A 20,075-nucleotide genomic window follows, 5' to 3' on the forward strand; every position below is an offset into this window, starting at 1 on the left:
TGAACACTTTGTATGATGAAATTAAATTTAACAAGAGACTCAGATGAATTTACAAATAAATCATTGATAGAAGAAGGTAGACAGGTGAGAGTATTAGTAATAGATTAGAGGGGAATGACTCAGATGGCACAGTCTAGATTATCTGTATATCCACTGTAAACTTGTACTTTCATGAGGTAACACGTCTTCTGCACTTTAACCCTGAGTAAACTGATACTGAGCAGTTCCTGCTAATGCTCTGAACTGATAAAGATAAGTAGATTTACTGCACAGATGATAATCTGCATTCATAACAGATTCAAAGAAGAAAACATTGACACCAAAAATAGAAAAACTTTATGCAGTGGCATGCAAATATATTGACACAACTTGATGTTGATCAACATTACAACCACAAACCTCAATGTACTTTGTATAGATTTAATGTGATGGACCAAGGCAAAGTAGAGCATAACTTTGGTTTTGGATCATTTTAACCACCTTTCACTGCTGTTACAGCTACAAGCATGTTGGGGAAAGTCCCCATCAGCTGGAGATGTTGTAAATAAATCGGTTTCAGAATGCAGAGAAGCTGTTACGGGTTCAGAGTCCCTCTAATAATACTGCTCTGGAACATTTATGACAATGATTATCTATTTTTATCCATTATGGCCTTATGTTATGAACACATTTATAACTGTTTTAAACAACAGAGTTTACAGAAATAATTGGATAAAGTTGAGAAGGAAACTCTGACACCATGTTATTTAAAATATTTATAAACATGTATATCTTAATTTTTATGCAGCAGTTGAATATAAACCTGGCAGGCTTTTCAAAAACATGTTTTTAGTATAATACTAACGTTGAAAGTGGACATTTTGATAAATAATTAAATCAGGATCATCAAGTTGGCGGATATTAACAGCATATATGCAGGAAACAACTGTTACTGGGGCTTTTATTTTGACAGGATAAAGCGGAAATAATGTCCTCGTTTTTGGCGCATGACGCATTGGCGTGTTGTGATTGGCTCGTGCTGTTGTTTCGGTTGTTATTCTAATCAAGATGGCTGCTGTTGTCGGGGATGGAGAATAACCGCAGACTGTTATCCGAAAACAGGCCGAAGAAACGCACCTAAAACCCGAACCCCGAACCGGAACCGGGCTATTCTGGCTGAAAGCTGTTCTTTTCTAAAGGTAAATCTCCTCCTCTCCGCTCTTCTCACCGTCAGCATCCTTTTCCGTTCTATTAATTATTGATCCGCACTTGTCGCGGAGGAATCTGTCGGAATGAATCAGATCCTCGCCGATGTTCTGGTATTTTCCGCTATAACGGAGGTTTTAGCTATGAATTGTGTCGTTTTTAGTTGTTTTTTTAGGTGATTTTCTGTGCGGTTCGGCGCCGCAGGCCGTAAATCAGTGAATGTGTCCGACAGGGTGAAGGTTGTTCAGGTTACAGCAGCCATATAACGCCGATGTAAGGCCGGGGGCGTGGCCTGTTGTCATACAGCTGTGTGATTTTACTGTTTTTATTAAAAGCATCTGATGATTTTTATTAGTATGAGCATCATAATTCGATAAAAACAGTAGTGTAAAAATTAGGATAACATGTAATTATTGATTGTATTTCCATACAAAAGCAGTAACAACACATTAGATTTAGTTATGTGATTAAATAATGGAAAAAATATCAAATGAATGAGAAGAAAAATTAGGATTTAATTAATTGTTTTTAAACTTACAATGATTAAAACACTTTAAGTTAAATTTAGATTTACTCTTTTAACTGCATTGTTGACATAAATACCTGTCATAATTATGGAAGAAATAATGAAACGTTGGAATTTATACAGAAAAAGTGAGTTAATATGGAGTGAATAATAATTTTTCTGGGTTGTTTATCGACTGGATTTAAAGGTAAAAAATCCTAAATCTCAGAACGGTTTTCATGAAGGAATCGTTTCGTCAGCTTCAGTCTAATTGCTCGGTTTGTTAAATCCCTGTTAGAGAAGAAAACCACGTTTTTGTTCTGCATTCTGCTCATTATCCTGCTGTTATTAAAGGCCCGACTCTCTGATTACACGTTAAAAATGAGCAGAAGCCGTTTCTGTGGTTTTAGGATGGAGAAACCGTCTCCAGACTGCAGCGTTTGGGGATTTTTATGGCGTCAGGCTGAACATTAAGGATCCACACCCAGATTCAGCTCGTAGCTAACGCCCTGTTTGCTCATTTGCATCAACATTCACTCACTCACTGGGCTCCCTCTTTGTATGGGAGATGTGTAGGCTGTTGTCATGGCGACAGCTCCACATTTTACCGTCTGGCTGTGATGGAAAATGAGATCCAGCCCCCATTGAAGTGTTTTATCGGCGGGGAGCGGAGGCAGCGGGGTGATCTGGGGTCGGCTCAGGCCGTCATATCAGCTGCAGCAGCAGCAGCTCAGCGGTTCAAACCATTCCTGACGCAGCAGGAAGCTCTGGAGTCGCTCATCTTTTATTTTTATTCAGAAAACCTGTGAACTTCTGGAGGTGTTTGAAACTCCTCTGTCTTCCTGCAGAGGGCGCAGTGAGGAACCGCAGACATGGACACCACCACGTCCATCAAGATGACCACTCTGGCCATCCAGAACCTGTTCAGCTACGTAGAGGAGGAGAACCTGGCCGCCATGAAGGCTCACCTGGACCGCTTCAAGGAGGTGGACGGCCGCAGTGACGTACGTACCGCATCACACCGCTTCGTACCGGGTTATTTGATCAAATTGTTTATGTATTGACTAATGAATTAATCAATATAAATGTACTAATCAGAATATTTGTTGAAGTACTGGTTTATTTATTTAACATATCTGTTGAACAAAAAAGTCATTTATGTATGTAGAAATTTTGCATGTTTTGTTTTGTTGACATCCATTTTCTTACACCCTTGTCCCTCAGTGGGGTCAGGAGGTGCTGGTGCCTCTCCAGCTGGCATACTGGGTGAGAGGCGGGGTCACCTGGACAGGTCGCCAGTCTGTCGCAGGGCAACACAGAGACACACAGGACACACAACCATGCACACACACATCACACCTAGGGACAATTTGGAGAGACCAATTAACCTGACAGTCATGTTTTTGGACTGTGGGAGGAAACCGGAGTACCTGGAGAAAACCCACCATGCAGGGAGAACATGGAGACTCCACGGGAATCGAACCCAGAACTTTCTTGCTCCAAGGCAACAGCTCTACCAACTGCTCCACTGTGCAGCCCGTTTTGCTGACATGTTTTGGTTTATTCTGTGTTTCGGTTTGTTGACATGTTTTTACTTACATGTTTGTGTTTGTTGACGTCTTTTGTTTTGTGTTTATTTGTTTGCGTGTTTGCAGAACGGCCAGACGCCGCTGATGCTGGCGGCGGAGCAGGGCAGCCTGGAGATCGTCCAGGAGCTCATCAGGAGGGGAGCCAACGTCAACCTGGACGACGTGGTGAGCAAACCCAACGCCCCTCACCCCCTCTGTGGTTTTATTCTGTCTTGTGTGGTTGCTAGGACACCAGCGGGTCATTATCTGCTGTTTCCATGGTAACATGGCCTTCCTGCGTGTTTTCAGGACTGCTGGTCGGCTCTGATCTCTGCAGCCAAAGAGGGTCACCTGGAGGTGGTGAAGGAGCTGCTGGAGAGCAGCGCCTACATCGAGCACAGAGACATGGTGGGAGCAATGCCTCATGGGAAATGTAGTTGGAGCAGATGTGCTGTGGATGTGTGTCTAAGATGAGGTCGTGTGGTTCAGGGCGGCTGGACGGCGCTGATGTGGGCGGCTTATAAAGGCCGGGTGGAGGTGACCCAGCTGCTGCTGGAGCAGGGAGCCAATCCCAACACCACGGGACAGGTGAGACCCCCACATGTTGCTGATGTAGAGCGTCACCCCCTCATGCTCTCGTCTTCCTCCTGTCTGAGCAGTACAGCGTGTATCCCATCATCTGGGCGGCGGGACGGGGACACGCCGACATCGTCAAGCTGCTGCTGGAGCACGGAGCTAAAGTGAACTGTTCAGACAAGGTGACGCTCAGTCAGAGGCAGAATGAATCATGACCGGCAGCCATGTTGTCTCTGAACGGCCCTGTGTGTCTCTGTGGACAGTACGGCACCACCTCCCTGATCTGGGCCTCCAGGAAGGGACACTACGACTGCGTGATGCACCTGCTGGAGAAAGGAGCCGACGTCGACCAGGAGGGGGCGGTATGTCCGCACCCAGCCACCGTACAGGAGACGAAACAGATTTAAAACATTTCTGCCAAACTGGGCTGTTTGAATTTTTAGATGCTTTAATGAAAGAACTTTTCCTGAAAGAACGACACACTCAGAGCAGCAACTGGGCCAAAACTGTATCAATAAGCGTTTTGTATTCAAGATAAAAAAATCTTATTTATTTGTAAATTTGTTCTGCCAAGAACTCCTGAAGAGTTTTAGCTTCAGCATCTTTTTCTGTCGATCCAAAATATAATCATCAGATCAGCACAACTCTGTGTTGATGTTCAGTCCAGCAACAAGTAGAAGCTTCCTGAGCTGCATGATCCAGTGTTCACTAAATAAATGCTCTTTATGCATTTTAGGCAATTAAATGTTTAGTTTGTTGTTTAAAAAGTGAATTAAACTTTTAGTTTATTTACATTTTTATATATTTTAACATTGGTTATAAGCTTAAGTGGTTAAATGAAAAATCTGCAGAATGTGCCAATATTTTTTATCCAATTAATCATTAGAATAATCAAATAATCATCAGAATAATTGATTAATCACAAGAATAATCGATCAAAAAATAACAGACTAATAATAAAAATAATAATTTAACAGTCAGAATAATAGAATAACTATCAGGATAATTGATTAATAGTTAATAATTGATTAGTCTATTTTTACGCGTCATATTTTAGGAGAAACGGTTCAGAAATTGTGCATCCTGGTCTCATTTAGCGCAGATATTTCTGCTGCTGAAGCACCAGACTCTGGTCTCCTCAGAACTCCATGACGGCGCTGATCGTGGCGGTGAAGGGCGGCTACACGGAGGTGGTGAAGGAGCTGCTGAAGAGGAACCCCAACGTCAACATGACCGACAAGGACGGCAACACGGCGCTGATGATCGCTGCCAAGGAGGGCCACACCGAGATCGTCCAGGACCTGCTGGACGCCGGGACGTACGTCAACATCCCCGACCGGGTGAGGCGCCGTCTGTTAGGACCCGACTGGTTCCGGTTCCGCTCCACTGGGAAGCTAACGGCACAGTGTGTGTTTGCAGAGTGGGGACACGGTTCTGATCGGGGCGGTGCGGGGCGGCCATGTGGAGATCGTCAGAGCGCTGCTGCACAAATACGCCGACATCGACATCAGAGGACAGGTGAGATCCGACCGGCAGGTCAAAGGTCATAAACTACCGGAGCATCACTGTCACTGCAACACCTGGAAACTTTAATGTATTTTATTAGTTTTTGTGTAACTGACAACTTTCTCCTGGACCTGTGTGTTTCGCTCTTTAACACAAAACCCTTAAAAACAGATTCAGGTTCTTGTAGAAGAGTTTGCATCGTGTCCATGTTCAGAATCTAAAAGGACCTCAGCGATCAGCTTCTCTGATATTTGTTGGATCTGTTCGGATTGCTAGCAGATTTCCTCCCTCATGTTTTTGTCGGACCTTTTGCGTCTCCAGGAGAACAAGACGGCTCTGTACTGGGCCGTGGAGAAGGGAAACGCCTCCATGGTCCGGGACATCCTGCAGTGCAACCCCGACACCGAGACGTGCACCAAGGTGAATCCACTGGATCCCAGAGAGGATCACACACCGGGCTGATCACGTCAATGACGAGTGTGTGTTTTCCTGTCAGGACGGAGAAACGCCGCTGATCAAAGCCACTAAGATGAGGAACATCGACATCGTGGAGCTGCTGCTGGACAAAGGAGCCAAAGTGTCGGCGGTGGACAAGGTGGGAGACTCAGAGTCCCAGAACCTCCAAACCCGAACTGCGTTTCCATTAACAGCAGAATTACTCAAACTGAAACTACAAAATAAATTAGCTTAATGAAAACACGGCATGAGGCAGCAGAACATCCAGATGTTACTACTGCCGAAAACCACAAAGAAGACGACAGGAAGTGGTCTTTACACTAGCAGACAGAGATTTGCACTCATTTGTCATGGAAACGCAGGTACAGACACGTCAATGACTTCATTGGTTCTGTCCATTTTCCCAGAAAGGAGACACTCCGCTCCACGTTGCCATCCGCGGCCGGAGCCGCCGCCTCGCCGAGCTGCTGCTCCGCAACCCCAAAGATGGCCGCCTGCTGTATCGGCCCAACAAGGCCGGGGAGACGCCGTACAACATCGACTGCAGCCACCAGAAGAGCATCCTCACCCAGATCTTCGGCGCTCGTACGTTTTCCTCCTCCCTGACAATCATGTGACCCGTTTCTAACGGTAACCTGACCTCTCATGTGCTCCGCCCCCCACAGGTCACCTGTCGCCCACGGAGACGGACGGCGACATGCTGGGCTACGACCTGTACAGCTCGGCTCTGGCCGACATCCTGAGCGAACCCACCATGCAGCCGCCCATCTGCGTGGGTCTGTACGCCCAGTGGGGCTCCGGCAAGAGCTTCCTGCTCAAGAAACTGGAGGGTCAGCACACACACACACACACACACACACACACACACACACACACACACACACGCACACGCACACACACACACACACACACACACACACACACACACACGCACACGCACACACACACACACACAATACCTCATTTTATCACAGTATTCTGTGGTTGTACTGTGATGATAAAAATGATGGTAAATAACTACATTTATTTAACATTAATGGTTGTAACTGCAGCTTTCATGTCACCATTTAAGTTTCTTACTTATGTCTGATTTATATCACCAAACTGCAAACAGTAACTGCAGTTAATCACATTTGTTTCAGATTTACTGATATTTATTGATGCTCTTAAGCTGAGAAAATAACATTTCAAAATCATGTCGGTTTTGTTTTTTATTTTACATCATTAAATTATCAAGACAGCAATTAATTACAATTCTTATAATTAGAAATGTGTTATTGGTTTGGTGAGACTTTTATTTCTGTATAAAAGCCTTGAAAGTGTTTGATATTCAAACTGCACAATTTGTTTAATAAATTATAACGTTTGATTAGAAGCTTTCTCAGAACAGTGAGATGTGTTAAAAACGTTTTGTTATATTTTAGCTTTTTTCTCCGTGCTCTAGAATGTAAAATTTTACCATAAAACATTTTTAATAACAGTAATAAATTAAGTGGTAAAACAGTGAATTGAAAATATTGTTTTATTTCAAAGTGTGGAGCTGAAAGACGTTGAAAAGTTACCTTGAAAGTGCTTGAAAAGTTCTTGAATTTCTCCTCCTCCTGCTCCTCAGATGAGATGAAGACGTTTGCCGGTCAGCAGATCGAGCCGCTCTTCCAGTTCTCCTGGCTCGTCGTCTTCCTGTCTCTGCTGTTCTGCGGCTCCGTCGCCGTCGTCCTCGGCTTCACCGTCGACCTCAAGCTGGCCATGGCCGTCTCCCTCAGCCTGCTGGCGCTGCTCTACCTCTTCTTCGGTGCGTCACAGTTTATTCTCTTCTTCCTCCTGTAAGGAACTGCTGCTGGAGCCGTCTGTCTGCTCCACAGTGGTGGTGTACTTCGGCGGGCGGCGCGAGGGCGACAACTGGACGTGGGCGTGGCTGCTGAGCACGCGCCTGGCCCGCCACATCGGCTACCTGGAGCTGCTGCTGAGGCTGATGTTCGTCAACCCGCCGGACCTGCCGGAGCAGAGCACCAGAGCCCTGCCTGTCAGGTAACGCACGGCGCTACAGCCTGCTGGGAACGCATCATAAATATGGTAGAAACGACAGAGATCTGCAGCCTACCAGCTAACCGCAGTGATGCTTGTTGATGACGTAACCGGCCGGCATCAAAACAGAGCAAGCGGGAAGCAGCGTGGCAAAGAGCAGAAAGGAAGAGCTTTTTAAAAAGGCAGGTGTAAAACCATCAGTTATCTGGACCTGGATGAGGATTTTAGCTCACCGCTCAGGAGGAGCGTGGCAGATGTCACGGTCAGACAGTTTTTATCTGTAAGCCTCCTGATGTAAAACCAGGAGCAGAGAAATGTAATCTACAAAGTGTGGAAGAGAATTGGCTGCAGGTACAAACATTAAATACAAATAACATCCACAGAAACGAGTTTTAAACGAGTTTTGACACAAAAAAATCAGGAATGCACTGATATGAAAATTTGAGCCGATATAAGTATCAAATATTAATGTCAGTAAATATCGGCCGATAACCGATATTTACTGATATTATATATATCTCTCAACTGTTCTGACACCTTTGGGAAAAAACGACCAGAAACAGCAACAAGATGGAGATAATATTAGTTATTAATATCAGCCCAGTTGTATTTATCGCCATGGAAACACAGGAGAGCCGAGCGCTGATGATACTCTGACCTCTGACCTCCTCTGCAGGTTCCTGTTCACGGACTACAACCGTCTGTCCAGCGTGGGAGGAGAGACGTCCATGGCGGAGATGATCGCAACGCTGTCGGACGCCTGCGAGAGAGAGTTTGGTTTCCTAGCAACACGACTCTTCAGGGTGTTCAAGACGGAGGAGACGCAAGGTGAGACGCTCTGGACGATTAGGGATGGAAACTGATAAGAATCTATCGATACCGATTCCATTATTGATTCTATTGTATTCTGTTCAAACTAATTAAGACAATAAACTTTAAGTACATTAAAAGACAAACAAAGATGAAGCTAGAATTGAAAAATTAACTTAAAATGTTTTTTAAATGAATTAAATATTTTATTGCTGTTATGTTCTGTCAGTATTCCAACCAGCCAGCAGGGGGCAGTAAAGATGCTTCAAATCCTTTTCAAGGAGCTTTGATCAGTTTCTTCCTCTCTGCTCTCCTGCAGGTAAAAAGAAGTGGAAGAAGACGTGCTGCGTGCCGTCCTTCATCCTCTTCGTCTTCGTCCTGGGCTGCCTGATCACCGGCATGGCCCTGCTGGCCGTCTTCAGGGTGGACGGCGAGAACCAGACGGTGAACGCCGTGCTGATCGCCATCGGCAGCGTGGTCGGCCTCGCCCTGCTGCTCAACTGCAAGACGTGGTGGCAGGTCACCGACTCGGTGCTGAACTCGCAGAGGAAGAGGCTCCACGGCGCCGCCAACAGGATGCACAAGCTGAAGAGCGAAGGCTTCATGAAGGTCAGACGGGGTCCAGCTTGAAGCCTGCAGAGAACTTTTTATTACGTTTTATTTCCTGACAGGATCTTCGTTTACATATTTTTATTACTATTTAATTTGAGCTTTTTCGCTTTTTTTTATTTTGCTCATTTATGCAATAATTTTATTTTATCATCCATTCATCCATCTTCTTTACACCCTTGTCCCTCAGTGGGGTCAGGAGGTGCTGGTTCCTCTCCAGCTAATGTTTCGGGCGAGAGGCGGGGTCACCTGGACAGGTCACCAGTCTGTCGCAGGGCAACACAGAGACACACAACCATGCACACACACACTCACACCTAGGGGCAATTTGGAGAGGACAATTAACCTGACAGTTTTTGGACTGTGTGAGGAAACCGGAGTACCTGGAGAAAACCCACCATGCACAGGGAGAACATGGAGACTCCATGCAGAAAGACCGGGGCCGGGAATCGAACCCAGAACCTTCTTGCTGCAAGGCAGCAGCTCTACCAACTGTGCCACTGTGCAGCCTTATTTTATCATTATTATTGCTATTGATTTTTTACCTTTTCATTTTTATTACTTTTGTTTTTTTATCATTTTCTTTTTCCTGACAGGAGCTCCTTTTTTATGTATTTATTTTTGTGTTTAATTTGTATTTATTTTATATCAGTACTTCATTATTTTTTATTTTAATGTTTTTATCTTATTTTTCTGACAGCAACTTCTTTTTTGTTGTTTTTATTATATATTTTAGGTGTTTTTTTATTTGCTGACAATAACAAAATTTTTTATATATATATATATATATTTTTTACATTTTCGTTTTTTTAATGAATTAATTTTTCAGTTAATTTATTTCATTCTTATTTTCACAGGCATTTACTAGCAGCAGCTCCAGCATGTCTGCAGGATGTCCTAACGCTTCGCCGGTTTTCTCCCACAGGTGTTGAAGAACGAGGTGGAGCTGATGGCGAGGATGGCGAAGACCATCGACAGCTTCACGCAGCACCAGACCCGGCTGGTGGTCGTCATCGACGGTCTGGACTCCTGTGAGCAGGATAAAGTCCTGCAGATGCTCGACACGGTGAGAAGATATGCTGCGTGAACTACGTGGACCTGAATACGCAGCCCTGAGGAACTCCTAGGTAAATTTACACACCACTGAGAAGCACGGCTCTCTTCCCCTGCAGGTCCGGGTTTTGTTCTCCAAAGGTCCGTTCATCTCCATCTTCGCCAGCGACCCTCACATCATCATCAAAGCCATCAACCAGAACCTGAACAGCGTCCTGAGAGACTCCAACATCAACGGACACGACTACATGAGGAACATCGTCCACCTGCCCGTCTTCCTCAACAGCAGGGGGCTGTCCAGCGCCAGGAAGATGTGCGCCGCCGCCGCGCCCGCCAACGGGGACGCCGCCAACTCTGAAGGTAACCATGACAGCGAGAAAGGAAGCAAGCATTTTTAACATTTCTTAATTTCATGTATGTAAAATTAAGGCCTTAAAATGTCTTAAATTCCTTTTAAAAATAAAAATATAAGTTGGCCTGTAAAAAAAAAATCTTAAATTAATATGTTATACTGACATTTACTAAAAAATTTAATTTGGCATCGAATGTTGTCATGGCAGGTCCATTTAATCTAATATATTCTATGTATTCTTTTTATTGTGGGACTTTTGGCAAAAGCCTCAAATTATTAAGAGACAAAATTAGAATTTCTCTCAAACTTTTAAGTTTGAGAGTTTGAGTGACAGGAGACGGTGGAAGCTACTGCTAATTACCTGCTATTATGCTTTTACTAGCTTGCTAGCTTCCTGGTAAGCTAGTTTTTTGCGTCGATCATGATGAAGTGCAGATTTATCTCTAGTTGGCTGGACAAAGTTTGCACATTTTTGTGGTTATTTAGATCTTAGATATGCATAAAGGTCTTAAAACATCTTAGATTTGAATTAGGAAAAGGTTAATTGCGTGTGTGTGTGTGTGTGTGTGTGTGTGTGTGTGTGTGTGTGTGTGTGTTTTCAGTGGGTTGGCACGAGGAGCTGGACAGGAAGTTGTCTCAGCACAGTTTGGGAGAGCTAACAAAGTTCGGCAGCAAGACGACGCTGAATCGCCGGGTGAGTCAGACTGGGAGGCAACTGGGACTTTGACTGGTCCTCCAGCTGCTTGAGGTCATGTGACTTGTGTTGCGTCGCTTCAGGACACGTACCGGCGGCGCCAGGTGCAGCGCTCGGTGACGCGCCAGATGTCGTTCGACCTGACGAAGCTGATGGTGACAGAGGACTGGTTCAGCGACATCAGCCCTCAGACCATGAGGCGGCTGCTCAACATCGTCTCGGTCACAGGTAAGCCCCGCCCTCCTCCTGGGCGGCCGCTCACACCTGGACACCAGGCATGGGCCTGTTAGCGGTTAGCTAGATTTAAACTAAAGCTTATGCTGCCGTTAGCATTTAGCATTAGTGAAACTAATAACATCTTGTCTGCAGAGTGTTTAGGAGTCGTTGGATTTGTGAATTTAACTGATTTTAAGTGAAAGATAAAAATACCGAGTGCCAAATAAGTACTTTGTAAACAACCATTTATATTTGTGATTAAAACTGATTATAACTACAGAGATTAAAGTTAAGGGCTAATTTGAAATTCCAGTTATATTTACGAATGTCCTTTTAGAACACTGGTGGGTCTGACAGCCACAGGTCAAAGGTCAAAGAGTGAAGATCAGCTCACAAATTAACAAACATTTAAGAAGCAAATCACTTACAAAACATTCAATACATGCTAAAGAAATTCAAAATAATGGTATTTAGAGCTGCAATCATAATACAGCAAAACTGGGGCTGGGCAGCAAATCAATAACATATGATCAGTATCAATAGATAATAGATAGAAAGTTCAATAATTTAACTGAACTCTGATAGAGCATTCTGGGAGATGTAGGCAGAGGAGCCTCTCGCGGCCGCTAAGCTCTGTTTGTGGAAACAACTAACTCGCTCACTCTGTTGTTGCCTAGCAACAACTAACTCGCTCACTCTTTGGTTACCTAGCAACAACTAACTCGCTCACTCTTTGGTTACCTAGCAACAACTAACTCGCTCACTCTTTGGTTACCTAGCAACAACTAACTCGCTCACTCTTTGGTTACCTAGCAACAACTAACTCGCTCACTCTTTGGTTACCTAGCAACAACTAACTCGCTCACTCTGTTGTTGCCTAGCAACAGCCAGTTGAGTAAGTTGCACAGCAGCAGTTTCAGGTTTTGCCTCATAAATAACGGGTTGAGTGAGAACGGTGGATAAAACAGGAAATGACACGTCACCAGTTTGGCTCGATTTCAGATATTTTAAAATTAAAGCTAATCAATACTTATTAATATCGACAGATATAAAATGCTGATATTATGATTGGTTTTCAGCCATATTCTCCAGGCGTAATATTATGACCTCAGGTTATCATAGGGTCATCATGTCACGTCTGACTCCGCCCCTTCCTGTGCAGGTCGCCTCCTGAGAGCCAATCAGATCAGCTTCAACTGGGACCGGCTGGCGTCCTGGATCAACCTGACGGAGCAGTGGCCCTACAGGACGTCCTGGCTCATCCTGTACCTGGAGGAGACCGACGGCGTCCCCGACCAGGCCGCGCTCAAGAGCATCTATGAAAGGTCAGAGGGCACGGTCACGTCCCGCCGCTGCCGCCGGCCCGACCCGCCGTCTGAACCGCTGCTGTCCTCCGCTCCGCAGGGTGTCCAAGAACATCCCCACCACCAAGGACGTGGAGCCGCTGCTGGAGATCGACGGCGACGTCCGCAGCTTCGAGGTCTTCCTGTCGTCACGGACACCGGTCCTGACCGCCAGGGACGTCCGCACCTTCCTGCCCTGCACCGTCAACCTGGACCCCAAGCTGAGGGAGATCATCGCAGGTCAGAGCTCCAGAACCAGGCCTGGGCCAGACGCTCCAGTTTGGTTTTTATCCAGATGTTCCAGTTTGATCCAGATGTTCCAGTTTGATCCAGATGTTCCAGTTTGATCCAGATGTTCCAGTTTGATCCAGATGTTCCAGTTTGATCCAGATGTTCCAGTTTGATTTTTATCCAGATGTTCCAGTTTGATCCAGATGTTCCAGTTTGATCCAGATGTTCCAGTTTGATCCAGATGTTCCAGTTTGATCCAGATGTTCCAGTTTGATTTTTATCCAGATGTTCCAGTTTGATCCAGATGTTCCAGTTTGATCCAGATGTTCCAGTTTGATCCAGATGTTCCAGTTTGATCCAGATGTTCCAGTTTGATCCAGATGTTCCAGTTTGATCCAGATGTTCCAGTTTGATCCAGATGTTCCAGTTTGATCCAGATGTTCCAGTTTGATTTTTATCCAGATGTTCCAGTTTGATCCAGATGTTCCAGTTTGATTTTTATCCAGATGTTCCAGTTTGATCCAGATGTTCCAGTTTGATCCAGATGTTCCAGTTTGATCCAGATGTTCCAGTTTGATCCAGACGCTCCAGTTTGATTTTTATCCAGATGTTTTCTCCTCATTTTGTTCGTCTTTTCTTGGACTCTGTTTGGATTCGGTTCTGTTTGATGTTTCAGCCCAGATGTTTCCCGTCTCGTTCCAGATGTGCGTGCGGCGCGGGAGCAGATGAACCTGGGCGGGGTCACGTACCCCGCCATGCCGCTGCAGGAGGCCCAGCCCCGCCCCACCTCCGTCTACAGCCAGGTGTCGTCCACCTGTTCGCCCTCCGCCTCCTTCAGCGGGCCCTTCAACCCGCCAGCAGGGGGCGTCATCTCCCCGCAGCCGCACAGCAGCTACTACAGCGGCATGGTCGGCACGCAGCACCCTTTCTACAACAGGGTGAGTCCGGGCCCCGCCCACCTGCCTGTGATGTCATCATGTCACATGACCTCCTTCTTTAGTTTCATTCATTTCTTTTCATCGTTTTGATTTAATTTCCATGTTTTGCAGTGAATCTCTGAGAGATTCAGTTTGTTTTCTGTTGAACGCCTCCATCCATGACCCGTATTTTGGTTTTCACCCCCGTTCAGCCATATTTCTCCCACCACCTCTACCAGCTGCCACGCCCGTTCGTGGCTCCCTTCCCTCCACATCTTCACCTGCGGCCGCCGCCCAAAGTCTCCTTCAGCCGGGACGCCGGCGCCGCTGCAGCCGTAAGTCATCCAGAAGAATCAGTGGAAATCAGGGTTGACTCACCAAACTCACCTGTCCAGGTGTTCTGACGTCACAAGAGGACAGTCAGGTGAAATTAGCTGCAGTTCAGATGAAAATATCCAGTGGTCAGCGCACCATTGCTAAGCACGGTGGTGGCAGCATCATTGAAGCGGCTGATCCCAAACAAACATTTCAAATGATTCATAATGATTTAAATTGATTCTGTTATCTCCAGGTTGGCCTCTGGGGTTTTAGTTTCTTCTTCTTCTTCTGTTTCTCCTCCGTTTCCTCTCCTGTGGGTCGGTTTCTGTCAGAGCTGCTGATGTTTGTTATCAGATTCATTTCCTGATGTGTCCATCCCTCGCCTGTCTGTCTGTCTGTCTGCAGTCTAAGAGTTCATCTTTTAAAAGGAAGCAGGTACTGAACCCTCCGTGTTGGACGTCTCCCACCCCGTCCCTCATATGTCCACAGAAGTCCTCTGCATTTTAAGATACGAGACGATTAGCGACCGGCTAGCTAGCCATTAGCATCTGCTCATGTTTCTTTAATTTGATCATTTCTGAACTGAAACCGCCACAGACTAACTGGATTCTGTGGACATAAAGAGTCGGTTTCCCAGCATGCACCTTGCCTTGACAGCCTGTCGCTTCACTTGCACTTTCATGTCCTCACCTGGAAACTGTCTCACCTGTTGGGGAAACGTCCGGTTCACCCCCCACCCTGCACTTTGACCCTGACTGAGGGATTTCAGGTTAAAGGTCAACAGATTCAGATTAAAACATCAAATGTTTATTTTTAAGATAAAAAGTGAAACCAACAGTTTAGGTTCAGCTTAAATGTCCTATAAATAAAATAAAAAACGTTTTTTTCCTTCATCTTCTTCTCAGGATTATTATTATCAATATTAGTAATAAATTCACTTAAATCTAATTAAAGTAAATATACAGAATTTAAAAGTTAAATGAATTTAAAAGTTTTTATTGTCTTCTTATAATAATAATAATAATAATTCTGGATAAATATTAAATTTTTTTATTTAGTCTTGATTTAGTTTAACTTCACTCACCAGCTGTAGCTTCATTAAAAGAGAGAAATTTGTATTTGTCTTTATTTTTAATGTTCTTAAAATATTTCATAAATATGACAACTAAATAAGTATATTAATAAATATAATTTACTTTTATTAATATAGTAAAATATTACCGAACCAACAATATTATTATTATTATTACTATGACTAAATATTTAAATGTTATTCTTGTTTATCAAAGAAAAGGAAATTGTATTTAATAGTCCGTTATTATTACATTATCATTATTAACATTCTTAAAATAACTAATAAATTCTAATGTGTAATATATAGTTTTTTATTATTATGTAATATATCAACAGATGAATAACAATAATATTAATATACATTATTATTGTCTAATTTATAATATATTAATAATGCAATGACTCAATGTTAAATATTCTACTTTATTTTAACTTTATATCCATATTATTATTATTTTTAAGTATATTACTGTTTATCATTATGATGATTACATTTAATAATCATCATCATAACATTTAGGTCGTTAGGTTCTGCTGTGTCACCACCTAGTTAAAGTATGAGTGATGATCGCCATGGTAACCAGATCTGTTTGCATGATCCTGATTCAACTGTTTGCTTGGAGCCTCTCAGTTTCCCCCGTTTTCCCAGATTTTAGCTGGAATCCGTCATCCTGGCAGCTAATTACTGACCCGTGTTTCCGTGACGACAGTAATATTAAATAGTCAGATCACATGAAGTCCTGTCGGTCCGGTTTGTAACGGCTGGTTCTGTTCGCCCCCCAGGGCTCGGCTTCGGTCGTGTCGGGTGTTCCCGCCGTCCTCCTCAGCTCCATGACGACGGACGGAGTCTGTGAGCGCGTGCGGCAGACCGAGGGCATCGACCAGAGCATGGTGGCCCAGTACACCGCCACCATCAAGAAGGTCCGCATCCCGACCCGCTCTGACTGCGGCGGCGCCACCGGGCCGAGGCTAACGGCGTTGTGTTGATGTTCTGTCTGCAGGCCAACGTGAACGGCAGAGTTCTGTCCCAGTGCAACATTGACGAGCTGAAGAAGGAGATGAACATGAACTTTGGAGACTGGCAGCTCTTCAGAGCCACGGTTGGTGTCGGTCCATCCGGTGGCGCTTCAGAACTCGGAGCAGGTCCGGGTTTAATGGCTGTCCTTCGTTCTGCTGCAGATCCTGGAGATGCGTCATATCGAGAGTCAGGTGCTGCATGAGGAAACCGCCAGCGAGCAAGGCAGCGTAGTCGGTGTCCCCACGGAGGTCGGGAGGCGGGTCATGGCGCCGCCTCTCGCCGGAGCCGCCAACGCCGACGCGTCACCGATGTACAGCTTCAACCTGAGCTTCGAGGAGCTGAGCGGCGTGGGCCTGGACGAGGCGCCGCGACCCGGAAACATGCCCTGGATGGTGAGTCCCCTCAGCACCACCCAACGGGACGGTGATGTCAGCTGCTGACTGTTGTTCCACCAACCGTCCACAGGGTGGCGCTCACCGAACGGCCAGCATGACCAGCCTGAACTCGCAGGAGTCCTCCAACGACATCGGCAAGCTCACCGACAAGCAGCAGGCCGAGTATCGCAACGCCTACCAGGAGTACATCGCCCAGATGGCGACGCTGGAGATGAGCGGAGTCGGGGAGAAGCCCGTCCAACCGCAGCCGGGGCAGTTCATGACATCATCAGCCGGGGACAAGAGCAAGGACAGCACCGAGCAAGATGGACGAAAGTCCTTCAACAAGAGAAGCAGCGCCAAACTGCCGGCCGACAACACCGACTTCGCCTCTAGTGGCGACGCTCTGGATCCGATCACCGAAGAGGACGAGAAGAGCGGATCCTCAAAGTCGCTGCTGACCCGCAAGCTGTCGGCCGAGAGAGGCGGGCTGTTCCAGGGCGCCGGCGACCTCAAGGTGAAGGCCAGTAGTGGCAGTCTGCGCTACCAGAAGCTGACCAGTGACGACGAGGAGTCCGAAGAGTCCGACAACCCCCTCCTGCCGAAAGAAGGCAAGAAGCCGGTCGATGCCAAGCTGCCCGGCGGGTCACTGGCGCTGAAGGGGAAGGATTACCTTTCAGACGCCATGTTGGATAAGAAGGATTCGTCTGACTCTGGCGTGCGCTCCAACGAAAGCTCGCCCAACCACTCGCTTCAGGACGAGGAGGCCGACCTGTCGCAGCTGGAGAGGGCCAACTTGATCGAGCTGGACGAGGAGAGCGCTGCCAGGAAGCGCGGCATTCCCAGCAGCCTGAGCGGCCTCCAGGACCCGGCCGTGACCCGGATGTCCATCTGCTCCGAAGACCAGTGCAGCCTGCTGGCCAGCAGCCCCGAGGAGAGCTGGACCTCCTCCAAGAGCTACAACCTCAACCGCACGCCCAGCAACGTCACCTTGAACAACAACACCAACGCCCAGCAGGGAGGCCGCCCACGCCCGCCCACTGAGGGCTCCACCTCCTCCAACCAGACCTCCACCGGGGACGTCATCATCCCACCGACCTCCACCTCCACCAGGCCCGGCCCCAACAACGAGAACGTCCGAGTGGTCCACCTGAAGAGAGGCCTGAAACCCGGAGACCCTCCAGAGATCTGCACCGTGTCCTCTGACACCGTCACCTTCGGCGAGGAGCGCGAGAGCATCCTGTGATGAAGACGGAGGAGAGCCATCTTCTGTAGTTGCATGCTTTGTAGTGTCGTAAAGAATCTGCTGCATGTTGTTGTTGTGATGTTCTCGTCTGTAGGAACCAACTCCTGTCCTCAAGCGACGGTGTGCTCCGTGTTTTAGATGTCTCTTTAGCTCCAGGTTGAACCAGGACAGGGGTCTTCAACGCCAGGGCACCATTAAGTAAAAAGTTATTTGCGCTAACCCTAAATCACTAATCATAAGTATTAGTTCAGCAAGTACTAAAGAGCTATGCCAGCACAGTATTTAATGAAAGCTAATGCTAAAGCACAAGCCTCAGCCATGTTGTCAATAACACATGCTCCAGCATATTATACACCTACCTGTACAGTTTGCCCTTATGCAGATGTAAAACTTTATTCAACTGGAACTACAAAATAGCCAAGTAAATCAGCGCTTTAGGATTTATGGGGAAAATTACTTTATGGAAAGGCTAGGTATTCTCAAAGTCAGCAAAAATGCTAAAGCGCTTAGCTAAACATTTGCTCCTCCGTTGAGGCATTAGCGGAAGTGTGCCCTCACTTTAGTTTACATTTGGGAGCTGCAGCTCCACTTCAGCCGTGGTTTCACGCGGCAGCATACAGCAGTCAGCTTGGAACTAGGCTGAGTACGACATAAAACATGTCATATTACCGTGCACTCAATGCAAATTCTTTATATCACTTTTTATTTTGAACATAAGTTTGATAACCAACATGGTAGGCTAATAATGCAATTGAATGCATCATTTTATGCCTGTGTAGCATCATGTATCAAGCTGATATCGCCGCTAACGGGTTAGCAGTTAGGTGCTAAGCTAGCAGGGCAACTAGCATGCTAGCGACAAAACCCTAACACTGTAAAATGGTTATTTCACTCTTAGTTAATGCAGTAACAAGTGTTGTATGATAAACACTTTATTGTCATCATCATCGTGTATAAGACGGAGACTTTACTATTTATGCACTTTTATCGATGAGGCTCGGTAAAGCACCAAACGGTCTGAAGGAAACCACAGCCACCTTGTGGTGGAACTCAGTACTACATTCCACTACTTTCACCCCCTTTTAATTACGTTAAACGACCAATAAAATCAGTGGTCACCCCTTTGTATGTGTCGCATCATATTTTACTAGTTTGTTACATGTTGCCGTCCCTTTAGGACTGACGTTGGAAACTCCGACTTTAGACTAAGAACCGTTAATGTGACGTAGATCATGTTAGCTTAGCATGTTTGTGTTTCACTGAAATAGTTTCGTGCTGAAAGTTTTGCTGCTTGCTCTGAATTTGGCCGGTCAGTGTTGATGTTGCTTAGCTGCTACCTGAGACCAGGTGTCGCTATTTCCTGCTAGAATAAATGGACTCGATATTAAACTTGTGGATGTGTTGGTGAAGCTGTTCCATTCAGAGCTGCTTTTATTCTGAAAAACCTTAAACGTTAAGAAAAAAAAGGCTCGTTTTGAGCCAAGCAGGAATAATGCAGATTTCATCATGTTTGAATCAGTGGTGAAAAGAAACATTTTTAGATTCTTCTAAAAATCTAACTTTCTAGAAAAGAGTCTTAAAATTATGAACTAATTTAAAGTATTCCTATCAAACTTCCTGTTTAAGCTGTCCATTCAGAATAAAAGTCAGACTGATGAATAAACAGGCTGTTATTTAAATCTGTTAAGTGTTGATGTTGTATGTGACCACTAAAAACTCTCAATAAAACCTGGATGTTGAACGTTTATGCTGCTTCCGGTTGTTTTTTTTAATTTTACACAAAGAAAGGTCAAACTCCATGGAAAATGTGACGTCTGTAGTTTTGAGGTTGTGTGTCGTAACGGAGAACTTAAGCTAATAAATAATCTCAAACCTCATGAAAACAGTTAATCAGACGGCTGATTTTTCTACATCCATCCTGAAAACTGCAGTTTTTATGTTTGGAGCAGATAAAACCTGTTTTTCTCCTGCAGACTCTCCTCTCCTCTCCTCCCGTCAT

General features: G+C 45.5%; 1 protein-coding gene across 4 annotated transcripts; it reads left to right on the forward strand.

Annotated features, from left to right (window-relative positions):
* The first annotated feature begins 1,001 nt into the window (after positions 1–1,001).
* kidins220b (kinase D-interacting substrate 220b) lies at positions 1,002–19,821 on the forward strand. Of its 4 annotated transcripts, XM_008397107.3 has the most exons (30): positions 1,002–1,178; positions 2,539–2,694; positions 3,346–3,444; positions 3,568–3,666; positions 3,748–3,846; positions 3,918–4,016; positions 4,098–4,196; positions 4,977–5,174; positions 5,254–5,352; positions 5,662–5,760; positions 5,837–5,935; positions 6,204–6,381; positions 6,462–6,626; positions 7,409–7,588; positions 7,659–7,824; positions 8,498–8,649; positions 8,951–9,240; positions 10,166–10,306; positions 10,413–10,653; positions 11,248–11,339; positions 11,423–11,567; positions 12,718–12,880; positions 12,960–13,138; positions 13,832–14,067; positions 14,259–14,381; positions 14,770–14,799; positions 16,222–16,359; positions 16,440–16,538; positions 16,618–16,848; positions 16,922–19,821. In XM_008397107.3, exons 2-30 carry the CDS (start codon positions 2,563–2,565, stop codon positions 18,074–18,076), a joined length of 5,226 nt encoding a protein of 1,741 aa, XP_008395329.2. In that variant the 5' UTR covers positions 1,002–1,178; positions 2,539–2,562; the 3' UTR covers positions 18,077–19,821. The 4 variants fall into 4 exon arrangements, with proteins under 4 accessions (XP_008395329.2, XP_008395330.2, XP_008395331.2 ...); XM_008397108.3 differs by lacking the exon at positions 14,770–14,799; XM_008397109.3 differs by lacking the exon at positions 14,259–14,381.
* The last annotated feature ends 254 nt before the right edge of the window (positions 19,822–20,075 follow it).

This window comes from Poecilia reticulata, chromosome 21, assembly GCF_904066995.2.
Source record: "Poecilia reticulata chromosome 21, P_reticulata-male-v2, whole genome shotgun sequence".
NCBI classification, from domain to species: domain Eukaryota; kingdom Metazoa; phylum Chordata; class Actinopteri; order Cyprinodontiformes; family Poeciliidae; genus Poecilia; species Poecilia reticulata.